Raw genomic sequence first — 22007 nt, 5'->3', positions numbered from 1 at the left:
TGGGCCCCTGAACCCATGTGGGAGACCCGGATGAGGCTCCTGGCTTCAGCCTTTCCCAGCCCTGGCCATTGCAGTCATTTGAGGAGTGAACCAGTGGATAGAAGTGCTCTCCTCCCCTCTCCTCTCTCCTCTCCTCTCCTCTCCTCTCCTCTCCTCTCCTCTCCTCTCCTCTCCTCTCCTCTCCTCTCCTCTCCTCTCCCCGTAACTATGCCTTTCAAATAAATAAATCTTTAAAAAACAAGTCATCTTCAAAATTAAACCTGATTTTGTTTTTGTCAGGGTCTACTTAGAGAAAGGCTATGGAGAATTCACCTCTGCAGTGAATTTCGATTTGGGTTTTCATATGTTGTGTTTTCTTTCTAGAAAGGGGCCAGTGTGCCCAGAGGGCGTCTTCCTGGGAACTCTTCTCTCTGGAAGGCCAGTTATCTAATGCTTGGGGGACTTCCACAGTGTTCCTTAGGGCGACAAGATCTTGATGCATACTGGTCACAACAAAGGCTTGGAGACCCACATGAAGCTCCTGGCTCCTGGTTTCAGCCTGGCTCAGGCTTGGCTGTTATGGCCATTTGGGGTGTGAACCAGTGGACCAAAGATCTCTGTCTCTCCCTCTTTCTCTATAACTCTTTTTTAATTTTTTTTAAAGATTTATTTATTATTTATTTGTAGGAGTTACACAGAGAGAGGAGAGGCAGAGAGAGAGAGGTCTTTCATCCGATGGTTCACTCCCCAAGTGGCTGCAACGGCTGGAGCTGCATCGATCTGAATACAGGAGCCAGGAGCTTCTTCCAGGTCTCCCACGCGGGTACAGGGGCCCAAGGACTTGAGCCATCTTGTACTGTTTTCCCACGCCATAGCAGAGAGCTGGATCGGAAGTTGAGCAGCTGGGACTCAAACTGGGCCCATATTGGAAGCTGGCACTGCAGGTGGTAGCTTTACCTGCTATGCCACAGCGCTGGCCCCAACTCTGAAAATAAATCTTTAGGAAAAGACATGTCTGTCAGTGAGCACATCACGAGGTGGGTCAGCAGAACCACTGTTGGCTATTTGAATGGGCACGTGTGGCCCCTCGTGCTCTCTGCGTGATGAGCAGAACTTCTTGTTTAGGGAGGTGGGCACATTTGCCTGTGGGTAGCAGGGGGGTGTGCGTGTGCCAGGCTCTCACCGTGGCCATTTAACCACAGGCGTCGTGTTAGGTGGGCGCGAGCAATCGCTCCAGTCATGTGCCCCCGAAGGCCTTGTAGCTGTGGCTGTACCCACTTCTTCACTGCTCCCCACGCCCAGGGAGTGACATGAAAGAGGCCCTGCAGAGGGGGCACAAGGCAAGTAGGGGGAGCGGAGCAAGAAAAGTCCAGGGCAGAGGGATCTTTAAAGATATGGTTAAGTGTATACAGTTGATTTTGGAGGAAATACATTGGAAGCTTGCAGAGGGGAATGGGATGGGAGAGGTAGAGGATTTGTATAGTACGGTCAGTGGGGAGGAAGGTAGGAGGAGGAAAGGAAGGGAGAGGCAGGCTGGGGACAGAAGAGACTGTGGGGAGGGGGCGAGGAGACAAGGCGACGCAGGCGAGCAGGACACGCACACACATGTGCAGGCATGCGTGCACTCCCCAGGCAGGTGGCTCAGGCAGGGGCAGGCAACCTCACAGCAGGCGCAGGCCTTGTCAATTGCCGGCTTGTAGGTGGCTCCTGGGGAGCCCCTACTCTTCCTGATGATTGCATTGTGAGATTCACCCCACTTGCATCTTTTGATTGATTCCTAAGTCCTACAATGTTTAGTTCCTGGGCCAAATTCACAGAGCTCCTCTGAGACAATGCGAGGCGCCTTTAGCTACCAGAGCAGAGCGTTCTTTGCACTGATGTCTCCTTAGCAAGGTCCCTGGTTTGGGCTCTGGGCAGTGAAGAGGCTCCCGCCTATCCTGCAGTGGCTCACCGTGAGATAGAGCAAACCCCTGATGGGGTCCCCCGCAGGATGGGGGTAGCTGGACGGGCAGCCACCCTCCGGAACCCGCACGGGGTGGGGCTTCACCTTCCCAGGGGACAGCCTTCGCTCTCCGGCATTTTACCCTGACCAGGTGTCTGAGCTCTGTCATGAGTTAGCCAAGAACTGTGCAGAGTGGAGCAAGTGCTGGCTGTGCTCGGGCTGTTCTTTGTTTCGGATCCCCTCCAAAAGTGCTGCGCGGGCTGGCGTACAAGAGGTCTGACCGAGGAGGGGAGCAGGGAGACCCCGGCACCCTGAGAGGCCGGTCTCTGGAACGCGGGAACACCTAGTCCTTCACTCAGAAACCCGCTCTCTGGAGTGAGCCGGCTGTCCACGCGGAAGCCCCGTGCTGTCTGAACCTGACCCCCACTAGGTGCCAATGAAGCTGCTCCACGAAGTTCAAGGAGCTGGGAGAGAGGAGCCGGTGGGCTCCAGCCACAAAGGAAGGATAAGGAAATGGGAAGGCTGCTTCGGTTGGTTCCCACTGAGTATGTGTTGGAACAGCGCACTGTTACCCCATCACAAGGTGCCAGGATTGCATGTGAACAAAACTAAGACCAGGGCCGGGCTTGTGGCACAGCGGGTGAACAGCCTCCCACGATGCCAGCATCCCATATGGTGCTAGTCTGTGCCCCGGCTGCTCCATTTCCAGTCTAGCTCCCTGCTGATGGCCTGGGAAAAGCAGTGGGAGATGGCCCAAGTGCCTGGGCCCCTGCAACCCACGTGAGAGATCCAGATGAAGCTCCTAGCTCCTGGCTTCAGCCTTGCTCAGCCATGGCTGTTTTGGCCACTTGGGGAGTAAGCCAGCAAATGGAAGATTCTCTCTTTCTCTAACTCTTTCAGATAACTAAATACATCTTTTTAAAAAGTAACTCTAACCTCCCCAGAAGTTCATGGAAAATGTGTATTTTTAAATTTAATTTTTAAAAAATATATTTTATTTGGAAGGCAGAGAGAGTGAGCACTCCCATCCACTGGTTCATTCCCCAAATGCCCCAAACAGTCAGGGCTGGGCCAGGCGAAAGCCATGAGCCAGAAACTCAGCCCAGGCCTCCCTTGTGGGTGGCAGGGAGCACCCACCTGAGCCCTCATCTGCTGCCTCCCGAGGCCTTGGTGAACAGGAAGCTGGAATTGGGAGCAGCGTTGGACCCAGGCTCTGACGCGAGATGCAGGCAGCCCAACCAGTGTCTTACTTCCTGTGCCAAACGCTCACCTGGGGAAATGTGTATTATGAAAAAACTAGGCATAGACATAAAATAGTTTTTGCACCAAAATAAACTTATCTTTTAATTGCATTTTCCATGCACCTTCTGAAGTCCTTTCATGTCTATCCTTTATCTGAGGGATGAGGGAAGGTATGTGAAACGCTCTGACTCCTGGGCATCAGTGGCTTGCTCGGCAACCTTGACTCCTGCGGTATCTGAGCCGCCAGCCGCAGCCCGCCCTTCCAGCTGTGACAGGAGCACTGTGCCCGCCTCCACCTCCACAGCAGCACCTGCACCACCACTTGAAGGGCCGAGTGTGTGGCCTTCAAGTGACTTGGTGTCTCCAGCCAGCTGAAAGCGTCTTCAGAGATAGGTTTAGAGAATATTAATGGAACAGGATAAAGAAAGCTAGAATATTTTAGGAATTAGTTGGAGAGCAGGTTAGTGTACCAACAGAGAGGTGGAATGACCAAATTTTTCAGAGTCCTGAGTTTTTTGATGCCCCCCCCCCCCAAGAAAAGTGGCTTCCCAGCCTGCCTGGAAAGGCTGGCATGGGTCCGGAAGTAGCTGTGTGTTCTGGTGGCTTCTGGATCTGGTCTTCCTATGGGCAATCTGGTGGGGTAGCTCTGCCTGGCTCCTTATTTACAGAATTTGTGGGAAAAACTGCATTGCTTTTGATCCGCTGCCAACGAGGAGTAGTTGAGGACACAGAAAGGTTTGCTCAGTACACTGTAAACGAAGACCATGGGGTTAGCCGGTGCCGGAGGCAGACACACTGATTCTGGCACTTTGGACCCGTGTTCAAAGATCAGAAGCCACCCGCTCTGCCGCCAGCTCTCCGTGGGCCCTCGGCACGCTTCCTCAGCGTTCTGGGCCTTGCCTCTCCGCCTGTTCCTCCCGCTCCTTCTCCTCTAAGATCCTGGGATTTTAGGACCCACTAGTGGGGCCTCCGGGGACCTGCACCACCCCGAGAGCCGCTGTGCGGGAGCAGCAGGTGAGGCATTCCAGAAGGGAGCCGAAAGGCCCTCTCGTGGCCAGGTGCAGTGGCCACCACGTGGCCTGGGTGCCGTGGACATCGGGTAAACACGTCCTGGGAAAGCTGTGGAAACCAAAGGGAGAACGAGAGGCCGTCGTAGGCACCATTCGTCTCAGTCCTGCTGACTCTCTCCAAGAGAAACAGCGGCAGTAATATATTTTCTTAAGGCCTGGCTGCTTACAACAGCTGTCTACTTGGTCTCAGAACTGGAATTTATTTTCTCTCTCCCCAGTAGCCTGGAATGCCTGGAAAAAACAAGTTTCAGTGGCAAGAATGTCTCTCACTAAAACGCCATTTAGGGGTCTGTTATCAGGGCAACACACAGCCGCACACGAGGCTCCCGTGACTAGACGGCAGTGTGAACCTGACGGCCACCGTGGGGTCTAGTGTCCCCTGGTCACAAGGAAAAAAAATTACATGGCTCGGTGTCAGGCCTAGGCCCCAGGATCCCTGCATGCCACACACTGAGCCCTCACTGGAGGGTGATTGATCAGGGGCAACTGCAGTCTCCACATTGCATCAGGAGTCCCCAGCTGGTCATTCCACCCCTTCATGAAGACGTCAGTCACCAGAGCCCACAGCGAGGGCTCAGCCTCACCCGGCTTCCTTTGTCCCCGGGTGGTCCGTGTAAGCCCTGCAATAAATCAGAGGCAGGAGGCCACATGAGGAGACCTGGGATGGCTGCTTGGGCTCCTAAAGCTCTTCCCTGGGGACATGGTGATGTGCCCCCATTCTACGGGGCAGGGGGCAGTGCAACACAGCGCTCAAGGAACTTGACCTCGCGGCAGACGAGGAGGCCTGGGCAAAGCCAAGGGCGCCATAGGGGATGTCTCGCCCGACTGCCCCTGTCCCGGTGTGAGTGGTGATCATCCCGGGTGATGGTGGGGGGTTCTGAGGACCTGATGGGGCAGCACGGGGTGCTCAGGGCAGATGGGTGTCCCCATGGCTGTCTTGCTAGGCCCTTGCCAGACAAATGACTCAACAGCTCCTCAAAGCCTCTTCAAGGTGCTAGCTGCTATCTGCTCTCCAGCCAGGACAGGTGCCTGTTAACCTGTGTGGACGACCTACAAGATGGCCAGGAACAGAGCTCCAGGGTCTCGCACGCAGCCAGTCAACTTGGAAAAACAAGTCAACGGGAAAAGAGGTTGCAGATGGAAAGCCGAGTAAGTCCAGCTCTCGAAGGTCTAGCTCCCTGGGGCAAGCTGCTGTGCTCCTGGGCCCGTTCCTTCTTGTATCCAGGAGATCTGGAGTTGACTTTGTGCCTCCTGGAGGGCTGGGCTGGGCCCACTCATCTGCACCCAGCAGAGCTTGCAAGGGAAGGGACCTGGACCCTCTGCTATACCCCACCCAGTGGCGCCCAAGCTGGAACACCTGTCTCCCTATCAGGGCCCTGCAGGGGTTTCCAGGCCATCACCAGTGGCCTCGTGCAGCTTCCTTTGTCACAGAAATGAGAATTGCCCTTTGGCCCAGGGTTTGGCTTAAGGTTCTGGGGGTTCTGTTCTGACCACATTGCTGGTGGGGATAGGGGTTGGGGGTTGGGGAGGTGGGCAGAGAGAACCCACCCATCCCATGAGACTCACAGGAAGTCCCGCTGCTCCTGTTGGTCCTGTCACCCCGGGGTCTCCTTTGCTGCCCTGAAACGAGAGAAGGGAACCATGGGTCCTCCCTGCATGGCTGCCACAGCCACATCCATCCCCGCTTTCTGTTCTGCTGTGAAACCCACAGAGCAGCTCCGGCCACGTCACACAGCTCTGCTGGAAGCAAGGGCCCTGTGGACTCCAGGCTGGGGAGGGCTGCAGGAGCCTCTCCCCGAGGCAGCACTCTGAAGCAGGCACAGATGGAGCAGGACACGGGCAGGGAGTCCGATTTCCCCACCCTCCCCTCTCCTGGCAGCAAGGTGGGTCGTGGGAGGGAAAGAGGGGGTGCTTGTGCACCCAGGGCCTGTGTCCGAGCTGCCTTGAGCTGATCTGAGCCCTGAGAAGCCCTGAGGCTGGCTGGGAGGGGCCCATGTGGAAAGCTGTCTCCACCAGTGGGCCTGGTCCTTCCACCCTCACCCTTACCCCTGCCGCCTCCACTGGGGCTTGGGCCCAGGCCTGGAGGGTCATTTGACTGGGAGCCGGGTCCAGCTCTCCAGCCCCCTGACTTCTGGATGTCCCCCAGGGATTTCGTGAACACCCCTGCCCTATGTTCCATGCAGAGGCCCCAAGTCATTACAGGGTTTAGGTGTGCACGGGGACCGTGGGCCTGGGGCCATGCTAGCTGGTATGTCAGGGAGGCTGGGAGCTGGAGCCCAGGAGGAGGGAGCTGTCTGGCTCCCCATATCTGTCCACTCACAGGCATGCCATGAGTGTGCCCGCAGAGCCGGCTCCTCCAGGCTGCTGTGAGGATGACCAGGGGAGGGGAAGAGATGCACTGGGGAAGGAGTGAGGGCTGAGCCTCCTGGGGCTGAAACAGTGACCCTGTCAGGACCCAGACACCAGGGCTGTGGGGAGCTGGCCTGCCCCTCCCTCCTCGCGGAGTGCTCACCCTCTCGCCCTTTGGTCCCGCCGGGCCTGGAACTCCAATTGGTCCTGGAGTGCCCTGGGGAGGTGAGAGAAAGCAGAGGTGAGGGTCCCCGCACCCCAGGAGCCCCACCCAGTGCCTGGCTGTGAGCAAGGAGCCAGACCCAGTTTTCAGGGTTGGCGAGGCCAGGCTTGTCTGGGCCATGATCGCTTCTGGATTTGGGGGCCTCAGGGGAGACAGTGCCCCCTCTCCCCGCCTCAGAGCCAGATTCCTGGAGCGAAACCCTTTTGCATCACAGCCGAGCTCGCCAAGGCTGAAAACAGCAGAAGGACCGTTGATTAGTTTGCTCCCAGAAGCACCTGGGAGGGAGGCGACCCCCCTCCCAGGGGTGGGGCCAGCATCCCCTTGGCTGTCGCAGCTCCACATGCAGCGGGAGGGTCTTCATGCCACAGAGAGTGATGGGGGTGCACACACAGAGGCAGACGCGGGAGGTCCTCCAGCTGCCGCCCGCCCCACTGCAGACCCTGGCCGCGGGCCTCGGGTCCCTGCTCCTGGGTAGAAGTGGATTAGCATGCCTCAGGTGTCACACCACGCTGGCCTGGCGGTGAGGTGCATGGTGAGCCGACCGATGCAGGGCTGTGGGGAGGGTCAGGGGCTACAGCCCTCAGAGCTGCGTTGCCTGGAGACAGAGCAGGGCTTGTCACCCAGCATCTCCCCTGCTCCCTGTGTGCAGCCCAACTACACTTTCCTATTGCTCAGACGACAACGTGGAGTGTGGGCTTGGGCCGCAGGGCTCCAAGGGCAACGGTGACAGGCAGCTAAGTGCGCGTTTACTTCCCATGGAAACAGAAGGTGAGGGGATGTGCAGGTGCCCCCTGGCAACCACGAGGGCAGGAGGGAAGCTGTATCGCAGCGCTAGCAGCAGTGCAGAGGCAGGGAAAGGCCGGGCCAGGGGTCGGGGCAAGGCGGAGCTCCCGAGTCACTGGCTGGCCTTAGCCCGGCCCCAGAGGCCCCTGGATAGCGGGGAAGTTGCTCAGCCTGAGTGCCAGTTTCCCCATTTGTGCCATCAGTCTGGGAGCGTGAGCACCTGCCACCTCAGCCAGTGCCAGGGTTAAGGCCTGGCTGCATCTGGTGCTGCACCTGACACCCAGGAAGTACCCTGGAAATGCTAATGACGTTAGCAGGGCACAATTGTTGTCCCCATATTTTCCTTTGTTTATGATACGGAGTTTTTGAGAAAAATGAGCTCTCATGTCCAAGGGAATAGAACACGTGAATTCGCACTGCTCCCTTCTTGCCCAGGATGGATGAGGTGGGCAGTTAGGAGGAAAGTCGTGCTCGCTGATGCCAGCCACTGACCCAGCTCCTGAGACAGGTGTACCAGGTGAAGGGACGACGGGAAGGGAGGCACTGTGGGTGGAGGTGCAAAGCCATAGAATGCCTGGAAAATCAGGGTGTGTTCTCGGTGTGTGAAAGTCTATGGTGCCGGCGCCACGGCTCAATAGGCTAATCCTCCGCCTGTGGCGCCAGCACACAAGGTTCTAGTCCCAGTCGGGGCGCCGGATTCTGTCCTGGTTGCCCCTTTTCCAGTCCAGTTCTCTGCCTTGGCCAATGGCCCAAGTCCTTGGGCCCTGCACCCGCATGGGAGACCAGGAGAAGCACCTGGCTCCTGGCTTTGGATCAGCGCGGTGTGCCGGCCACAGTGGCCACTGGGGGGTGAACCAACAGAAAAGGAAGACCTTTCTCTCTGTCTCTCTCTCTCACTGTCCACTCTGCCTGTCAAAAAGGAAAAAAAAAAAAGTCTATGGTGCCGACCCCACTGACCCCAGGAGGAAGGGGCCCTGAAAGGAGGTCACCTTGGGCAAGCCTCACCTCTCCCTCTTGAGGGCATTCAAGAGCGTGAGGCCCTGAGGGGTCACTCCTGACCTCCAACAGCCCCAGGCTTCCCCCGGAATCAGCTGGGCACCCTCCCACCGGGGCTGGACTTCAACACATCCCTCCTCCCTGTCTGCATGCCCTCGTCTCCCTCCAGGGTCACTCTGGCCGGCTCATGAGGACCTCGGGCAGACGTGGCCCTGGCAGCACCCCGCAGGGTGCAGCTGGCCTTGCTGGAGGGGGAGGCAGGGGGAACACCTGCTGAGCTCCACTGGTGGCTCCCCAACAGAAGAACCCAGCCTCCTGGCCCTTGATAGAAGGTAACCCCTGCACCTGGGCAGGCCCCCTCTGCTCTGCTGGCCCCATGCAAGGGGTGGGGGGAGGTGGCAAGGGGCATATCCTCCCCAGACTGGCATTGCTTGTCATAGGCAGGGGGCCGGGTGTGTCTGAGCCCAGAGCAGGGGTGCCTGTTTTCTGGTCAGGCGGAATGGAGCCGGGGAGAGCCCAGTGTCCTGGTGGGCTGTGGGCACTGTGGTGCCACAGGCAGTGAAGGCGGGGCACTGCGCTGGGGCTGACCTCGGGGTGCCTCCATGCTGCACCTGCCCTCGCCCTTCATCGCTGTCTCACCCCATACACACCATTCTGTGTGGACAGGCCTCATGGGCAGACGGGAGATGGACAGAGCTCACAGCATGGAGATGACACAGTGTGATGGCACATATAGACACTGTTGTGTTTGCTGGGGACACCTCGCGGTCCAGACCTGCAGAGCTGGGTTCCCAGGCTGGACGCAGCCTTGGGAATCCGGGGCAGAGCTGTTGCAGTGCCTCCATGCCAGCCCTGGCAGGTCTGAGGCCCCTGGCTGTGTGCCATGACACCGAGCGGAGCATGGGAACCCTCCTGAGGTCGGGTGGGACAAGGCCAGACTCACGGGGAAAACAAGGCCACAGCGGGAAGACAAGAGGGACCACAGGCAGGGGAGGGGCGGGGGTGATGGAGAAGCGACACTCACCGGTGGCCCAGGCCTGCCGTCCAAACCTGACGCTCCCTGGACGAAGGGCACAGTGTGACCAAAAGAAGGGGGGAGGGAGGCACGGGAGGGAGAGAAAGGGAAGAACAGGAGGGAAGAGGTGAGTAAAGCAGTGACTCTGGACAGACACAAATGCCGGCCACCAAACACCACGGAGGAACAAGCTTGGAGGACAGGGACACCAACGAGGACATGGAGACACCGCAGGTAGGGCCGCCCCGGGGCACGCCGAGCCCGGAGCAGATGGCTGCTCTGACCCTCCACGCCCCTCGATCCCTGTTCTGCTTTGTCCCCCTTGAAGCATCTCCCACGCCCCTGCCAGGGGCTTCCACAGCCTGGGGAAAGGGGCACAGAAAGGAATTCCTGCAGAGACGTCTGGGATCAGAGCTGCGCTCTTCTGGGTGGTGTTTACATGGACGGGCCCTGGGTGAGACCAGGCCATGTCCGCACCTCCGAGGGTCTCAGCTCCGTGTTACAGCACTGGGACCCACTACCTGGGTGGAAGCTGGCCCATGCCTATGTGAGCAGGTGGGAGGAGATGCCCCTAAGAGCCTGCATTGCCCTGTGCTTGAGCACACAGAGCTCGGCCCTTCCCTTGCTGCTCACAAGGGCTCCTGTGGAAAGAGGCTCTGGAGACGGCCCACCGGGACTCGTTCAGGCCACCTTGCTCCAGAGCAGATGGCCAGGTGGGTGGGAAACTCGAGACCCGTTTGCTCCCCAGCGTCCTCACTCCTTGCTGCGTGTTGCGTTCGCAGTGGGAATGGACTCTGGCTCCTATCCTGGCTTACAAAGCTGTCCCTGCAGCCCCTCTAGGAAGACCACGGGGAAATTCACTTAAGATTCCAATGTGCCAACCAGGGGGAGGCAGCAGCAGAGGCTCGAGCCAGTGAGGATGGAGCTCTTGAAAACTGCTTCAGCTGAGCTCCAGTCTCGGGTGTTGAAGGTGGGGAAACACACCAGAAAAGGGAGCTGCTTCCTCCCGGGAGAAGGTGAGGGTAGCACAGTTCTGCAAGGCCTTGATAGTTCTCGGACCACAGTTCTGGGGCCGACCTTGACTGACCAGGAGAGGGAGCCGTGGGTCTTAATGCTGGCTGCACCCTAGTGTCTCCCGGGCTGCTTCAGCTGGAGTGTCCAAGATTAGGGACCAAGTGAAAACACAGGGGCCTATGAGAAGTTCAAGCAAAATGCGTACTAGGACAAGACCATGCATGGATTTCAAAAAACTAGTGCCCCAAAGTAAACTCATTGGTTCAGCCCACTTTCCTCGAACGTCTTTTGGAAAGTTCCGGGAGGATCCCAGCGTGCAGCCAGCACTGAGAACCACATCTGTAGGGCAGGTAGGAGAAACTCAGTGGGATTGGAAAACAGGGCTCTACCACGTGGACTAGAGCATGCAGGAGAAGCCTGGAAACAGAACGGTAGCTCGACACCACATACGTCTGTGCAGCATCCACACCACGATCTGGAGCTGGGGGCTCTCAGGCCTGTGTGGGCCGCTGACATGCTGTGTGTGGTCTGCAGTGTGGCAAATAGTTTTGATCTAATTGAAAGTGAGGAGGGTTCGCACCAAGTGCCAGGTGCCCAGCTTCCTCTGAATAATTGAAAGATGCATAAATACTGGACCCTCGTTCTTCCAAGGCCATAGCCAGCTGAGCCGAGAAGGGGCTGCTCCCTTTGAGAAGGGGCACACAGTCTCTAGGGCCCCTGGCCCCCTGAAGTTCACCGAGCTGCCTTCTGTGGACATGCCTGTTCATGGTTTTCTGAAGCTAAGGAAAAACACCCATGCCTCTGTCAACAACCAGGTACTTCGCCTTTCCTGCGACCCTGCTGGCTTACGTTACTGGTTTGTGCCAAAATGCAGAATTCTCCAGTGTGCACTGGGGCTACAGGGGCCTCACAGGAGAGACTTGGGGTTAAGTAGGCCCAGCAGCTCTTCACCAGTGAGGAGTGTTAGTCCTTCCGGACACAGCTCAAGACAGGGGAAAATGCCTGCTAAACTCATCAGGGTCCTGCTGTCTGTCAAGTGAGCTCGCTGTAGCTAGGAAACATCCCTACATGTGGTGCTCTAGTGAGGGCGTAGTCGTACCTTCAGCTGTTCGGTTTCTGGGATTCTATGGACCAGGTCAGCCTCTGCCAAGCTCAGGGAGTAGGGCCTCCCCTTGTCTGCTTGCTCCCTATGGCTGTTCAGGGTGGGCCTGGCCTTGAGCTGGCAACACAAGACGTCTGAGTAGCTGGAAGGGACTCTTCACGCGGTGGCCTCCATGGAGGAGCAGCCTCTGGCCTGGCCTGGCTGCCAGCTTCACACATGACCTCAGGTAACCCCCTCCCTCTCCAGGACCAAAGGGGCCCACCTCGGCAGCAGTGAGGGAGTGGAGCACAGGGCTCCAGGCTTGGAGGTGGGAGGTGTCCAGCAGACGAGACCAGGGGCCTCTGGGGGCAGGGGACAAAGCTCAGCTGAGCCCCACCTCTGGGAATGTGGATGCCTCCAACCTGGCTGGCTGAGGTCACAGATCTGCAGACCACATGAGACCTTAGCCTGCGGGGGCCACACAGTCGGACTTCTTTGCATGTTTCTCTGTTGGAGCCCGAGCTTAAGAGGCAAGGAGAGCAGAGGTTCTCTTGGGGCCCCTCTGGGAGAGCAGGAGAGAGGTGGGGAATACCCACAATCCCATTGTTCCCCAGTCCCTACACACCCCATGCCTGGCCCCTGTGGGGGCAGACTTTCTTGCCCTGAGATCGGGTACGTCCAGGGCCAGAGTTCTGCCATCAGCTCCTTGGGGTAGGCCCTGTCTTACCCAACTTCCCATTCCTTGACACCCAGGTCAGGGCTGAGCCCAGAAGAGCCCCCCGGGGAGAGGATCAGAACCCCTGGTCCTGCTCAGATTGGAGAGCAGAGCCACCCAGAGCTCCAGAGCCACCTCCAGGGCCCTCCCAGCACCCTGGTCCCACAAAGGCTCCCCACTGGGTGCCTCACAACCATCTTGCTGGGTCCGAGATACTCACAGGCAGTCCCAGAGGCCCCCGGTCTCCTTTCTCTCCCTGGACGCCCTTTTCTCCTTTTGCTCCGTCCAGTCCTGCTTCTCCCTGGAGGAAAGGGAGCCGGGAGGAGATTAGAGCAGGGTGTGCACCGGGCACCTCATTCCTGCACTCTGGAGGCCTGGGTGAAGAGTTGCGGTGTGCAGAGGGGAGGGCTGGAGGTGGCTGGTTGGGGACACCAAGAATCCCCAAGTTCTTAGCCTGTTACTCCCTTCATTAGTGTCCCCTGTGTCCCTGTGGTAACTTTGAGGCTCCCAGAGGGAAATGGGACAGGCGGAAAGGGGCCAAACCTACAGGGCTGTTCCAGGGGAGAACTGGGGCTGTGCAGGATCTGCTAGCAGGCACAGGAAATGTCACCCCCAGAGCTCCCGGGGCTCAGGAGAACATACTGAGGCCCTGATGACTTGGGCTGCAAAATTCTCCTCCAGCTCTTTAGAAACCAACCAAAGGGACCCACTGCAGCAGAAGTGAGCCCAGGGGCCCCTGGGAGCTGGGGGCACAGGGATCTCCCAGGGCAGGAGGCAAGGGCACGGTCGCAGCAGCCTCCAGGTCCTGGCCTAACCGGAATGTGCAGAGGATACGGGGAGAGCCCGGCCACCATGCAGTGGCCTGGCTGTGGGCAGGGTTCACATCCTCAGCCACCTCCCCCTATACCTCAGGGTGAGTGAGGCAGGGGTCTGGGGCAGGGAGGTGGCCAAGGGACTCCACCACTTGCTAAGAATCTCACTTGTCACATTGTGGGGCTGATGGATGGGAAAATTCAGAATGTGAGGTGTTCCAGGTGTCAGTGGTGAGTGCTGAGGGGACCCTGGGGTCCCCTCTTGCTGTGACTGCACCCCCCCACCCCGGGCTGGAGCTCCCAGGACTCCATTTGGGGAGAGGGTCAGCTGGGCCTCTGAAGCACTGTCCCTCTTTGCCACTGTCACAGACGCAGCCCCTCTCCCACCCCTGGCCCAGCCCCAGCCCCAGTCACGTGATCTCCTCTTACCTTTGGTCCAGGAACACCTTGAAGCCCCTGCATTTGGAATCAAAACAAGGCATTTGTGTTAGAACTGAATTTCCAGTTACTATTCTTGTCCACAGGCCGGTGCACAGAGAAGCTAGTGCTTGGGGTCCAAGCCCCCAAGGCAGAGGGAATGCTAGGGAGAGGTCCTGCTTGTGGCTTCCTGGGGTGGGGTCAGGGAAGGAAGATTCCGAGGCAATATAGCGAAAGTTAGATGAATTGGTATTTGCAGAGTACTTAGAATCGTGGCGGGCATGTAGTACATGCCAGTAAGTGCTGGCTGCCTCCAGTACCCTTCCAGTGACAGCAGGGGTTGCCCAGGGCCATGGGGACGTGAGCTGTGCAGATAGTATCTGTGGGCTTGGGCACTTGTGGGGGCGGGGAAGAGGGGGAGCTTTAGGGGCACTACAAAGGGGGTTCCGGAGTTCCATTAAGGGTCACTTTCTGTTTTAAGCCTGGTCTTCCGCTGGCTGGGTGCAGGCAGGAGGGAGGGGAGGAGCAGAGGTCTCGTGACAAAGGGTTAAATCAGGGATGAAGTGAGCCTGGGACTGCCAGGCAGTCAGCTGTCCCCGGAGCATCAGATGCCTGGGTGGCCCTGTGGGACTGTGAGCTCAACCTGGGAGGGACGGGGGTGGGGCTGAGGAGGTGACTGCTACCTAAGGCTGGGGTGGGGCCCAATGACCGCCCCAGCGAGGACAGGTTAGCCGCCCAGCAATAGTAGACCCAAGGGCCAGCAAGCCCTCCGAACTTACCGGAGGTCCCGGGGGCCCCTCTGGCCCTGGTGGCCCGGGAACCTAGAAGGCAAAAGGGAGCCCTGTCACACTCCAGCCTTGCCTCTTTCCGACATGGCCAGGGTCCCGCCCAGGGCTGCCTGGCACAGAGGGTCTAGAACAGCTTAGAAACACGTGGTACCCGCTGGCCTGCACAGTGTCCAGTGCAAACATTGCCAGGAAACCTGGGACCCTTCCAGAACAGAACCAGAAACTCAAGTGGTGCTGGGCCCTGTTCGTCTGCAGAGGAATGAGTGCTGTCTACCATGGGTGGGGCAGGAGGTCTTGGTGCACCCTGGTCTCCCCCACTCCCTGTGTCTCAGACTCAGTGGTTGCGTGCCTGGTCTTGGCAGCCATGTGTGCTTGAGACCTGGGCTTGGACATTGGTTATCTGGAGTGGGAGGGGGCTGGTTCTGGGGCGCTTTCCTCACATGCCCCCAGGTTTGGGACAGACAGCATGGGGACTTCTGGCCTCCATTTCCCTTGGGGCAGGTAGCAGCGGAAGAGACTGTGAAGGGGAGGAGCTCCAGGCCACCCTCTCCCTCGTGGAGCAGGGTGCCCATCAGGGTCAATCTCTGACGAAGATGGACATGCACACGTGCACAGTGGCCGCACCTGCTCCTCCCTGAGCCCGACCCTCACCTTCCACTACCCCAGGGCTACGTTGCCTGCACTGTGGCTGGGGAGAGGGGCATTGGGTAGCACAGTGGCCCCCAGTGCTCCCTGGAGCTGCTTCTGGAAACTGTTTTCCTGAAAGCCAATCCACTGCTTCTTAAGTTCTTACCTAAATGAATGGTGCACGGATCGGGCTGGGGCCATGGTCATGGTCATGCACAGGCTGACATTTGCAGAAGCATACACAATCCTCCCAAACAGCCAATGTGACCAATACCATAATGTAACAAAGAAAAAGCTTAAAAGTAACACAGGCTCATTAAAATGTTTTATGAATTAAAAAGAACCTAGCTGAGAAGCACTGCTAATATTTGTATGTTGCTCTATTTCTTTCCCCTCTTTGCTGATGCATACACTAGAGCTGAAAATATGTATACACTTAGATTTTAAACACATACACACAAATGTATGCCTACGAAGACAATCTGGTCTCCTGGTGTTTTTCACTGAGCATGAGGCCCGTTTTCCCCTTCCTGCACATTCTCCACAAGCCTCCTTGTGAAGGAGATGTGGAATAATAAAAATGAGCTACTATGGGGCCAACACTATGGCACAGTGGGTTAAAGCCCTGGTCTGCAGTGCAGGCATCCCATATGGGTGTTGATTTGAATCCTGCCTGCTCCACTTCTGATCCAGCTCTCTGCTCTGCATGGCCTGGGAAAACAGTAGAAGATGGCCCAGTGCTTGGGCCCCTGTATCCATGTGGGAGACCCAGAAGAAACTCCCAGCTCCAGATCGGTGCAGCTCCAGCCGTTGTGACCAACTGGGGAGTGAACCAGCAGATAGAAGACCTCTCTCTCTCTCTCTCTCTTTCTCCCTCTTTCTCTGTGTAACTCTGACTTTTAAATAAATAAGCAAACCATTTAAAAGAAAGAAAATGAGTTACTATGCAGCCAGGGCTTGCAGCAGCACTCAACACAAGGAGAGCTCTCAAACATGGTGACTCTTACCACTGTGAGTGTTATTACCATACAACATTTCACCCTTTCTTTCTTGTTAAAATGTAGGCTGTCTTCAATTTTTACTTTAAATACTTTGGGAGAAACATTTTCTTAAAAAGCTGATTTAACTTGCAGAGTTACAGAGCAAGAGGGAGAGACAGAGACAGAGATCTTCCATCTGCTGGTTCACTCTGGCAGCAACAGCCAGAGCTGGGTCAGGCCAAAGCCAGGAGCCTGGAACTCGACTCCAGTCTCCCACGTGGATGGTAGAGGCCCAAGCACTTGGGCCACCTTTGGCTGCTTTCCCAAGCTCATTAGCAGAGAGCTGGACCAGAAGTGGAGCAGCCAGGACTGCAACCCATGCTCTGATAAGGGATGCTGGCATTGCAGGGGTTGGCTTAACCTGTGCACCACAACACTAGCCCTGGGGGGAACACTTGAAAACAATTTGAAAGGGATAGAGGGAGGAGGGGAGAGGGGGAGAGGGAGGAGGGGAGAGGGGGACAGAGAGGGAGAGATCGATCTTCCAGGGCACAGAAACGCTGGGCTCTGGAATGACTGACATCAGACAAAGCCGCTGTCAAATAATCTCTCAGGACGCAACAGGAAGAGCAGGTGCAACCTACCTCTGCTCCCGGGTCACCCTTCTCCCCGGCTTGTCCTTTCTCTCCCTGTGGACACAAAACAGTGCACTGTGACTGCCAGCACTGGGGAGCCTGGCACAGACACACCTCTCACATCTGTGACAAACTAATCAGGTTGGGACGCTGCTATCGAAGTGCCAGCAGGGGACACCCCTGAAGATGCAAGTGCAGTCGGCCTGTAGGATGGAAGACAGAGTGCAGGTGCTGCGATGGCGCACTGCCTCCCAGGAACTGAGGCTGCAGCCCATGTGGGGACAGGCTGGCACTCAGTGTGACCCTGCAGTGGACAGACCCTAGGGTGGATCTGTGACTTGTTTCCAAGCCACAAACTGGGCATCTGGCAAAGGTGATGGGGTGTCACCCCCTTGAGTGTGCTAGATTACAGCACACAAACGTTACACAGACAACACACATCACAGGTGGAAACTTGTCACAAATGTTACACACAGTGGGTCTGCCCTGCCAGCACTGGCCACTGGAGGGAGCCCCGCTGGCCCTGACCTTGGCTGCTGTCACACCATCTGCCCAGCAGGGAGAGGGCCACCTGGCAGGGAACTGCGGGCGGTCTCTAGGAGCTGAAGGAGGCCATCCTCCTTGGCAAGGCACTGAATTCTGCTGAGAGCCAGCGAGCTGGAAAGAGGGCAGCTGCACCTGGACTACTGCCTCCTGAGACTCTGCACCCGGGCTCCCGGCTCCCAGAAACTACAAGGCATATGTGGCAAAGGGCCCTGGAAGCCGCTAAGGCTGCAGGGAACAGAAAACAAATGTGGCTCCAGAGGCCAGAGCCTTGGTGGGGAGGGGAGGCCAGTGGGGCACGGCGGGCTAGGGAGCCTCCGAGCCTCATCCAGGAACATCTCTCCCTCTCGGGGCTGCCCGACCACGGAGGACAGCTGGGCACCCCGCAGCTGGTGGTCCCAAGGAGGAGCACCCCCACTCGCGTGCCCTCGCCTCCTGGCCCTCTCGCCTTACTGTAAATCCCGGGAGCCCGATGGGGCCGGGCGGTCCTGTCGCTCCAGGCCTCCCCTGGTCACCTGGTTCTCCTTTCTCCCCGGTGGGGCCGTCTAGACCCTGCAGATCGGCAAAGTTCTCTGTTAGTCGAGCTCAAGGCCACCTGCTGAGCATCTGTGACCCACAGTGCATGCACCTAAGGCTTCCTTCCTCCAAGACAGGGTGCCTAGGACAGCCCCCAGGGCACAGGTGGAAAACTGTGGAACCCCAGAGAAGGTTCCTGAGGCGAGTCAGCTGCCCCGCTGGCCAGGCCGAGGCCCCTGTCGCACATGCACCCTCTCCTGGGGCCAGGCCCCTGCATGCTCTCCAAAGAGGCCCAGGGATTACTGTCTCATTTCAGAGATGGGGAAGCAGGCTCTGCGAGGACCAGGGACTTTCCCTAGGTCACGGCCAAGACTCGGGTCTCCTGAGGCGGGACCCTGGCACTCACAGAGAGGCTTGATGGGAACCAAATCCTGGCTGGGGGCGGTGCTGAGCCAGCAGCACGTGTCAGGGGCCATGCACAGAGGGTCGGCGGCCCTGCCACTCACCGGTGAGCCTGCCGGGCCCATCTCCCCTTTCTCCCCCTTCTCTCCCGGGTTCCCCGGGGGCCCGTTGTCTCCCTTCATTCCCGGAGGTCCATCCTTTCCCGGGGGTCCCTGGGGACCAGGGGGGCCCATGTCTCCTGGTTTGCCACGAGGTCCCTGTAGAAGACAGCAACAGCACCTCTCAGACGTGTGAATGGGGGAAAGAGGAGAGGAAGGAGAACGAGAAGGAATGGGGAGCCCAGAGCACCGGGCTCCCTGGGGTGCATTGCCCAGCCCACCTGCTGCTCCCCCTGCAGCTGAGTGAGCCCCCCCCCCATCCCCTTCCCCAGGTGCCCCAGGCCTCACAGCTGGGCCTGCTCTGCAGCCCTCCTGCCCCCTCGACTCCCAGCCCAGGTTTGTCTGGGAATGTCCGTCCTCACCTTCTCGCCATCAAGTCCCGGAGGGCCTGGCAGTCCGATCTCCCCCTGTGGTCAGAACGAGTGCAGGGACTCAGCAAACAGAATACATCTCTACCCAGCGCCGCCATGCGCCGGGAGCCTTCTCTGCACCCTCCCCCCTCTGCACTTGCTCACTCCACTCTCACTGCTGTCCTGGGGGCGGTGTGGTTCCCTCCTATCTCACAAATCAGGACCCCGACACAGAGATGTGTGGCCACAGCCGCCAGGGGTGGTGACCTGCCCCATGGCCCACCTGGCACTGGACAGCCCGGGCTCCCTAGCTGGTGCCCCACCAAGCACTCCCTCATCTGCACACCCACCCATGCCTTTCTTGGGTCAGGGAGGGCATGACAGGGCACCAAGGGCCGTGACTTCTGCCTGATAGGTCAGGGGTGGCTTCATGGAGGAGGTGGCTTTTGAGTTGGGCATGGAAGGGTAAGAAAGAAGAAAGGGACTTGCAGGGAAGGTGGCTTCAAGAGTAGAGGACAAAGTGCAAAACCACAGTGCCGGGCAGGCAGGGAGAAAGCAGAGGTAGGGGTGAGGGGTGAGAGTGGGGAGGGGCTCAGATGCCACGTTCCTGTAGGGGTGCCCCAAAACCAGCACAGCAGCTGGCTCTGTGAGGGCAAGGGCAGGGGTGGGGTGGGGCAGGGGTGGGGGGCTTCATCCTGGGGAGGTGGGAGGCTGCAGGAGGGCAGCTGGAGTCCTGTGCTCAGGGTCAGGCAGGTCTCACCTTCTGGCCTGGGGTTCCTGGAGCTCCGGGTGGGCCAATCTGCCCAGGCAGACCAGGAGGGCCCTGGGGAAAGAGCAGAGACACCTGGGAGAACTCTGTGGCCGGGTGGGGGGTGGCTGCTTGGGGGGCTGGGTAAGGGGTCCGCTGTTGTCACACATTTCTTCAGCGGTAGAAACTTTTCTGTTTTGCAGAGGAAACAGGACGGGAAACCCCACAGTGCAAGCTGGTGAGCACCGAGCCAGGGTGGTGTGGGAGCCGTGCCCAGCAGCTGCGCCCTCTGCTTCCCTCCGGGCCAGCCCTGGAGGCTCCTGGGGCTCTGAGAAGCGAGACTGAGCTTCCTGGACAGTGACTCAAAAATGCCCGGGTGTCCATCAACGGGAGAATGCACCGTGTGTCTACACGACAGGGAAATGGGGACACAACACTGACACCGCGGAGTCTCGGCGCAGTGACGTGTGGTGGCCCGTGTTGGGGCTCAGTGCGACCCTGACTCCCAAGGTGCACCACGGGACCTTCTGGAGGGACTGGGGTGGGGGGCACATGCGTGTGTCAACCCTCACCGAGCTCTGCCCCTGAAATGGGCCCATTTCACTGGGTCTATGTCGATTTTAAAAGAAAAATGTTTCCAGCGAAGTTTTAGGCCAACAATGCATTTCGGTGTCTCCCCTCTCCAGGGAAGCTCTTCCCCCCGCCCGGGAACTGGGGTGTCACACACCGGCGTCTGCTTTTGGGTTTGTCAGCGCTGGGCATGCCCCGGGGCACAAGGCCGTAGGAAACCAGCACCCCCCCCCCCCCACACACACACACACACCTCGGAGGTCACACATGGCAGGGGCTGCTTTCACTACAGCCGCTTACTGACAGCCATCGCCAGCAGGTGCAGGTACAATACCCAGCTTGGCATGCACCGGGCTCTAACAGCAGATCGTGAAATGGGTGTCTAGGAAAGGGGAAGCGTGCATGCTGCTACGGACGCTTTAGGGGCGTGGGTTTTACAAGCTGAAGGATGAGAAAAAGGAAACGGTGAGAAGGCGGCCTCGGTGCTGCCGTGTGGTTGGCACCCAGCCCCAGCACCACCAGCACTGCTCACGGCGGGCCTGGGGAAGAGCCGGCACAGAGGCCAGGGCAGCTCAGAGCCACCCCGTGCGAGTCCTGGCCCCGCTCTGCCAGTCAGCCCTCATCAGCAGCCCCGCGTGTGCTCTCTGGAGGTGAGGGAGCCTGTTCTCGCCTCCACGCTGCCCTCCCGGGCCCTGGGAGTGAGGAAGGCGGAGGACTTACCATCAAGGCCAATGTGCGGATCTCCTGAAAAAAACCAACACCACACAGTCAGCCACGGGCAAGCAAGAGCCACAGGGCAGGTGCCTCGATGCCTTGGAGCTGGAGCCCTCCAAGGAGCCTGGGAGAAGGGGGAGCCTCACGCCACGCCTCCCCAGCTCAGAACTGCAGTTACTGCCCGGCGTCAGCACTCGGCGGCTCCAGGCCCTTGGGCCTCACTCGGCCCTCTGCCCTTCCCACTCTGCCTGCTCCTTCCTGGGCTCCGGCAAGGCCCTGTCAAGGTTGCAATGCTACCTCGCTTTAAAGAGACACAACATGGCAACATGCAGAGCCCTGAAAGCGAGGGAGGATTCCTGCCTTTGCAAAAGAGATTCCACACTTGGTAAATGAGCTCATCCATGTACCCAGATTCCCCAGTGGCTCTTCACTAAGGGTGATTTTGTTTCCGAGGGACATTTGTCTGGAGACACATTCTGGTTGTCACTGAGGGCAGGTGCTATTCATCTAGTGTGATATGGTGCACGGCCGCGGGCCCAGCCATCAGTTGCCTTGAGCTGAGAGCCAGCAGCAGCTGCCCCCACACCCCACCTCACCCCAGCCCCAGCCCTCCTGCCTCTGGGAGACCCCACTCACCTGGAGGGCCTCGCTGATGTTGCCATTGTAATCCACCAGCTCTCCTTTCCCCGGCTCACCCTTGGAGCCCTGCAAGGCAAGTGCGAGGGCTCACCCTAGGGCTGGGCTCAGGAGAGCAGCTGCTGCTTGCTCTGTCTTCTACAGAGCCTGCAGCGCCCACTGGCTGCACCTGCCTGCACACTGAGCAGCTGCAGGGGTCTGCCTGGGACCCCAGACACTCTCAGGGGATGCCTAGGCATCACAGAACAAACAGGTGAAGCAGTCTAGGTCAGTTGGGTGTGCAGAAGCCTGAGTCCGATCACAGTTGCCATGGCAGCCCACCCATGTGGGGGCAGGGTGCTCTCCCCTCGGCACCCCTACTCTCCCTGCACTGAAGACACCAGAGTGAAGCCATGTCATGCTGTGGTCTGGCCGTGGGCCTTGGGGCCAGCTCCGTCTTCCTCCCTGGCTGTTCCAGGCTCCCCCTGTTGCACCCAGGCTGATAAAGCTGGGGACAGAGAACTTGACGTCCCCAGGCATATCATGCATTAGGGGATGTGGAGTGGGGGTAGGAGGCTTGTCTGAACTCAGGCCAACAGCATGCAAACCTCCTGTCACTGAGGCACAGACCCCACCCCTTCAGGAAACTGTCCCAGTGCACCTGCCTCATTGCCCTCATCGAGTTCCCCTGGGCTCCCTGCCGCCTCCCGGAGTGCTGTTCTG

At 58.6% G+C, this 22007-nt stretch overlaps 1 protein-coding gene across 5 annotated transcripts in view; it reads right to left on the bottom strand.

The window, feature by feature from the left end:
* Positions 1-22007, bottom strand: part of COL13A1 (collagen type XIII alpha 1 chain) — a 141252-nt gene that overhangs the window by 5611 nt on the left and 113634 nt on the right. For 2 of the 5 annotated variants that reach the window (XM_062213969.1, XM_062213972.1), the window contains 11 exons: positions 21725-21769; positions 21306-21374; positions 20676-20699; positions 19398-19460; positions 18650-18694; positions 18234-18386; positions 13651-13677; positions 12630-12710; positions 6746-6799; positions 5800-5853; positions 4744-4853 (listed from right to left, as the gene is read on the bottom strand). In XM_062213969.1, coding sequence (XP_062069953.1) covers positions 4785-4853; positions 5800-5853; positions 6746-6799; positions 12630-12710; positions 13651-13677; positions 18234-18386; positions 18650-18694; positions 19398-19460; positions 20676-20699; positions 21306-21374; positions 21725-21769 — 684 coding nt within the window. In that variant the 3' untranslated portion in view covers positions 4744-4784. Of the gene's footprint in view, positions 1-4743; positions 4854-5799; positions 5854-6745; positions 6800-9608; positions 9645-12629; positions 12711-13650; positions 13678-14417; positions 14460-16677; positions 16723-18233; positions 18387-18649; positions 18695-19397; positions 19461-20675; positions 20700-21305; positions 21375-21724; positions 21770-22007 lie in introns of those variants that run through there. The other 3 variants (XM_062213967.1, XM_062213968.1, XM_062213971.1) reach the window with 3 other exon arrangements.

The sequence above is a fragment of the Lepus europaeus genome, chromosome 17, assembly GCF_033115175.1.
Source record: "Lepus europaeus isolate LE1 chromosome 17, mLepTim1.pri, whole genome shotgun sequence".
Taxonomy (NCBI): domain Eukaryota; kingdom Metazoa; phylum Chordata; class Mammalia; order Lagomorpha; family Leporidae; genus Lepus; species Lepus europaeus.
The sequence above is the reverse complement of the archived record's forward strand: the minus strand, read 5'-3'. Positions and strand labels throughout refer to the sequence as shown.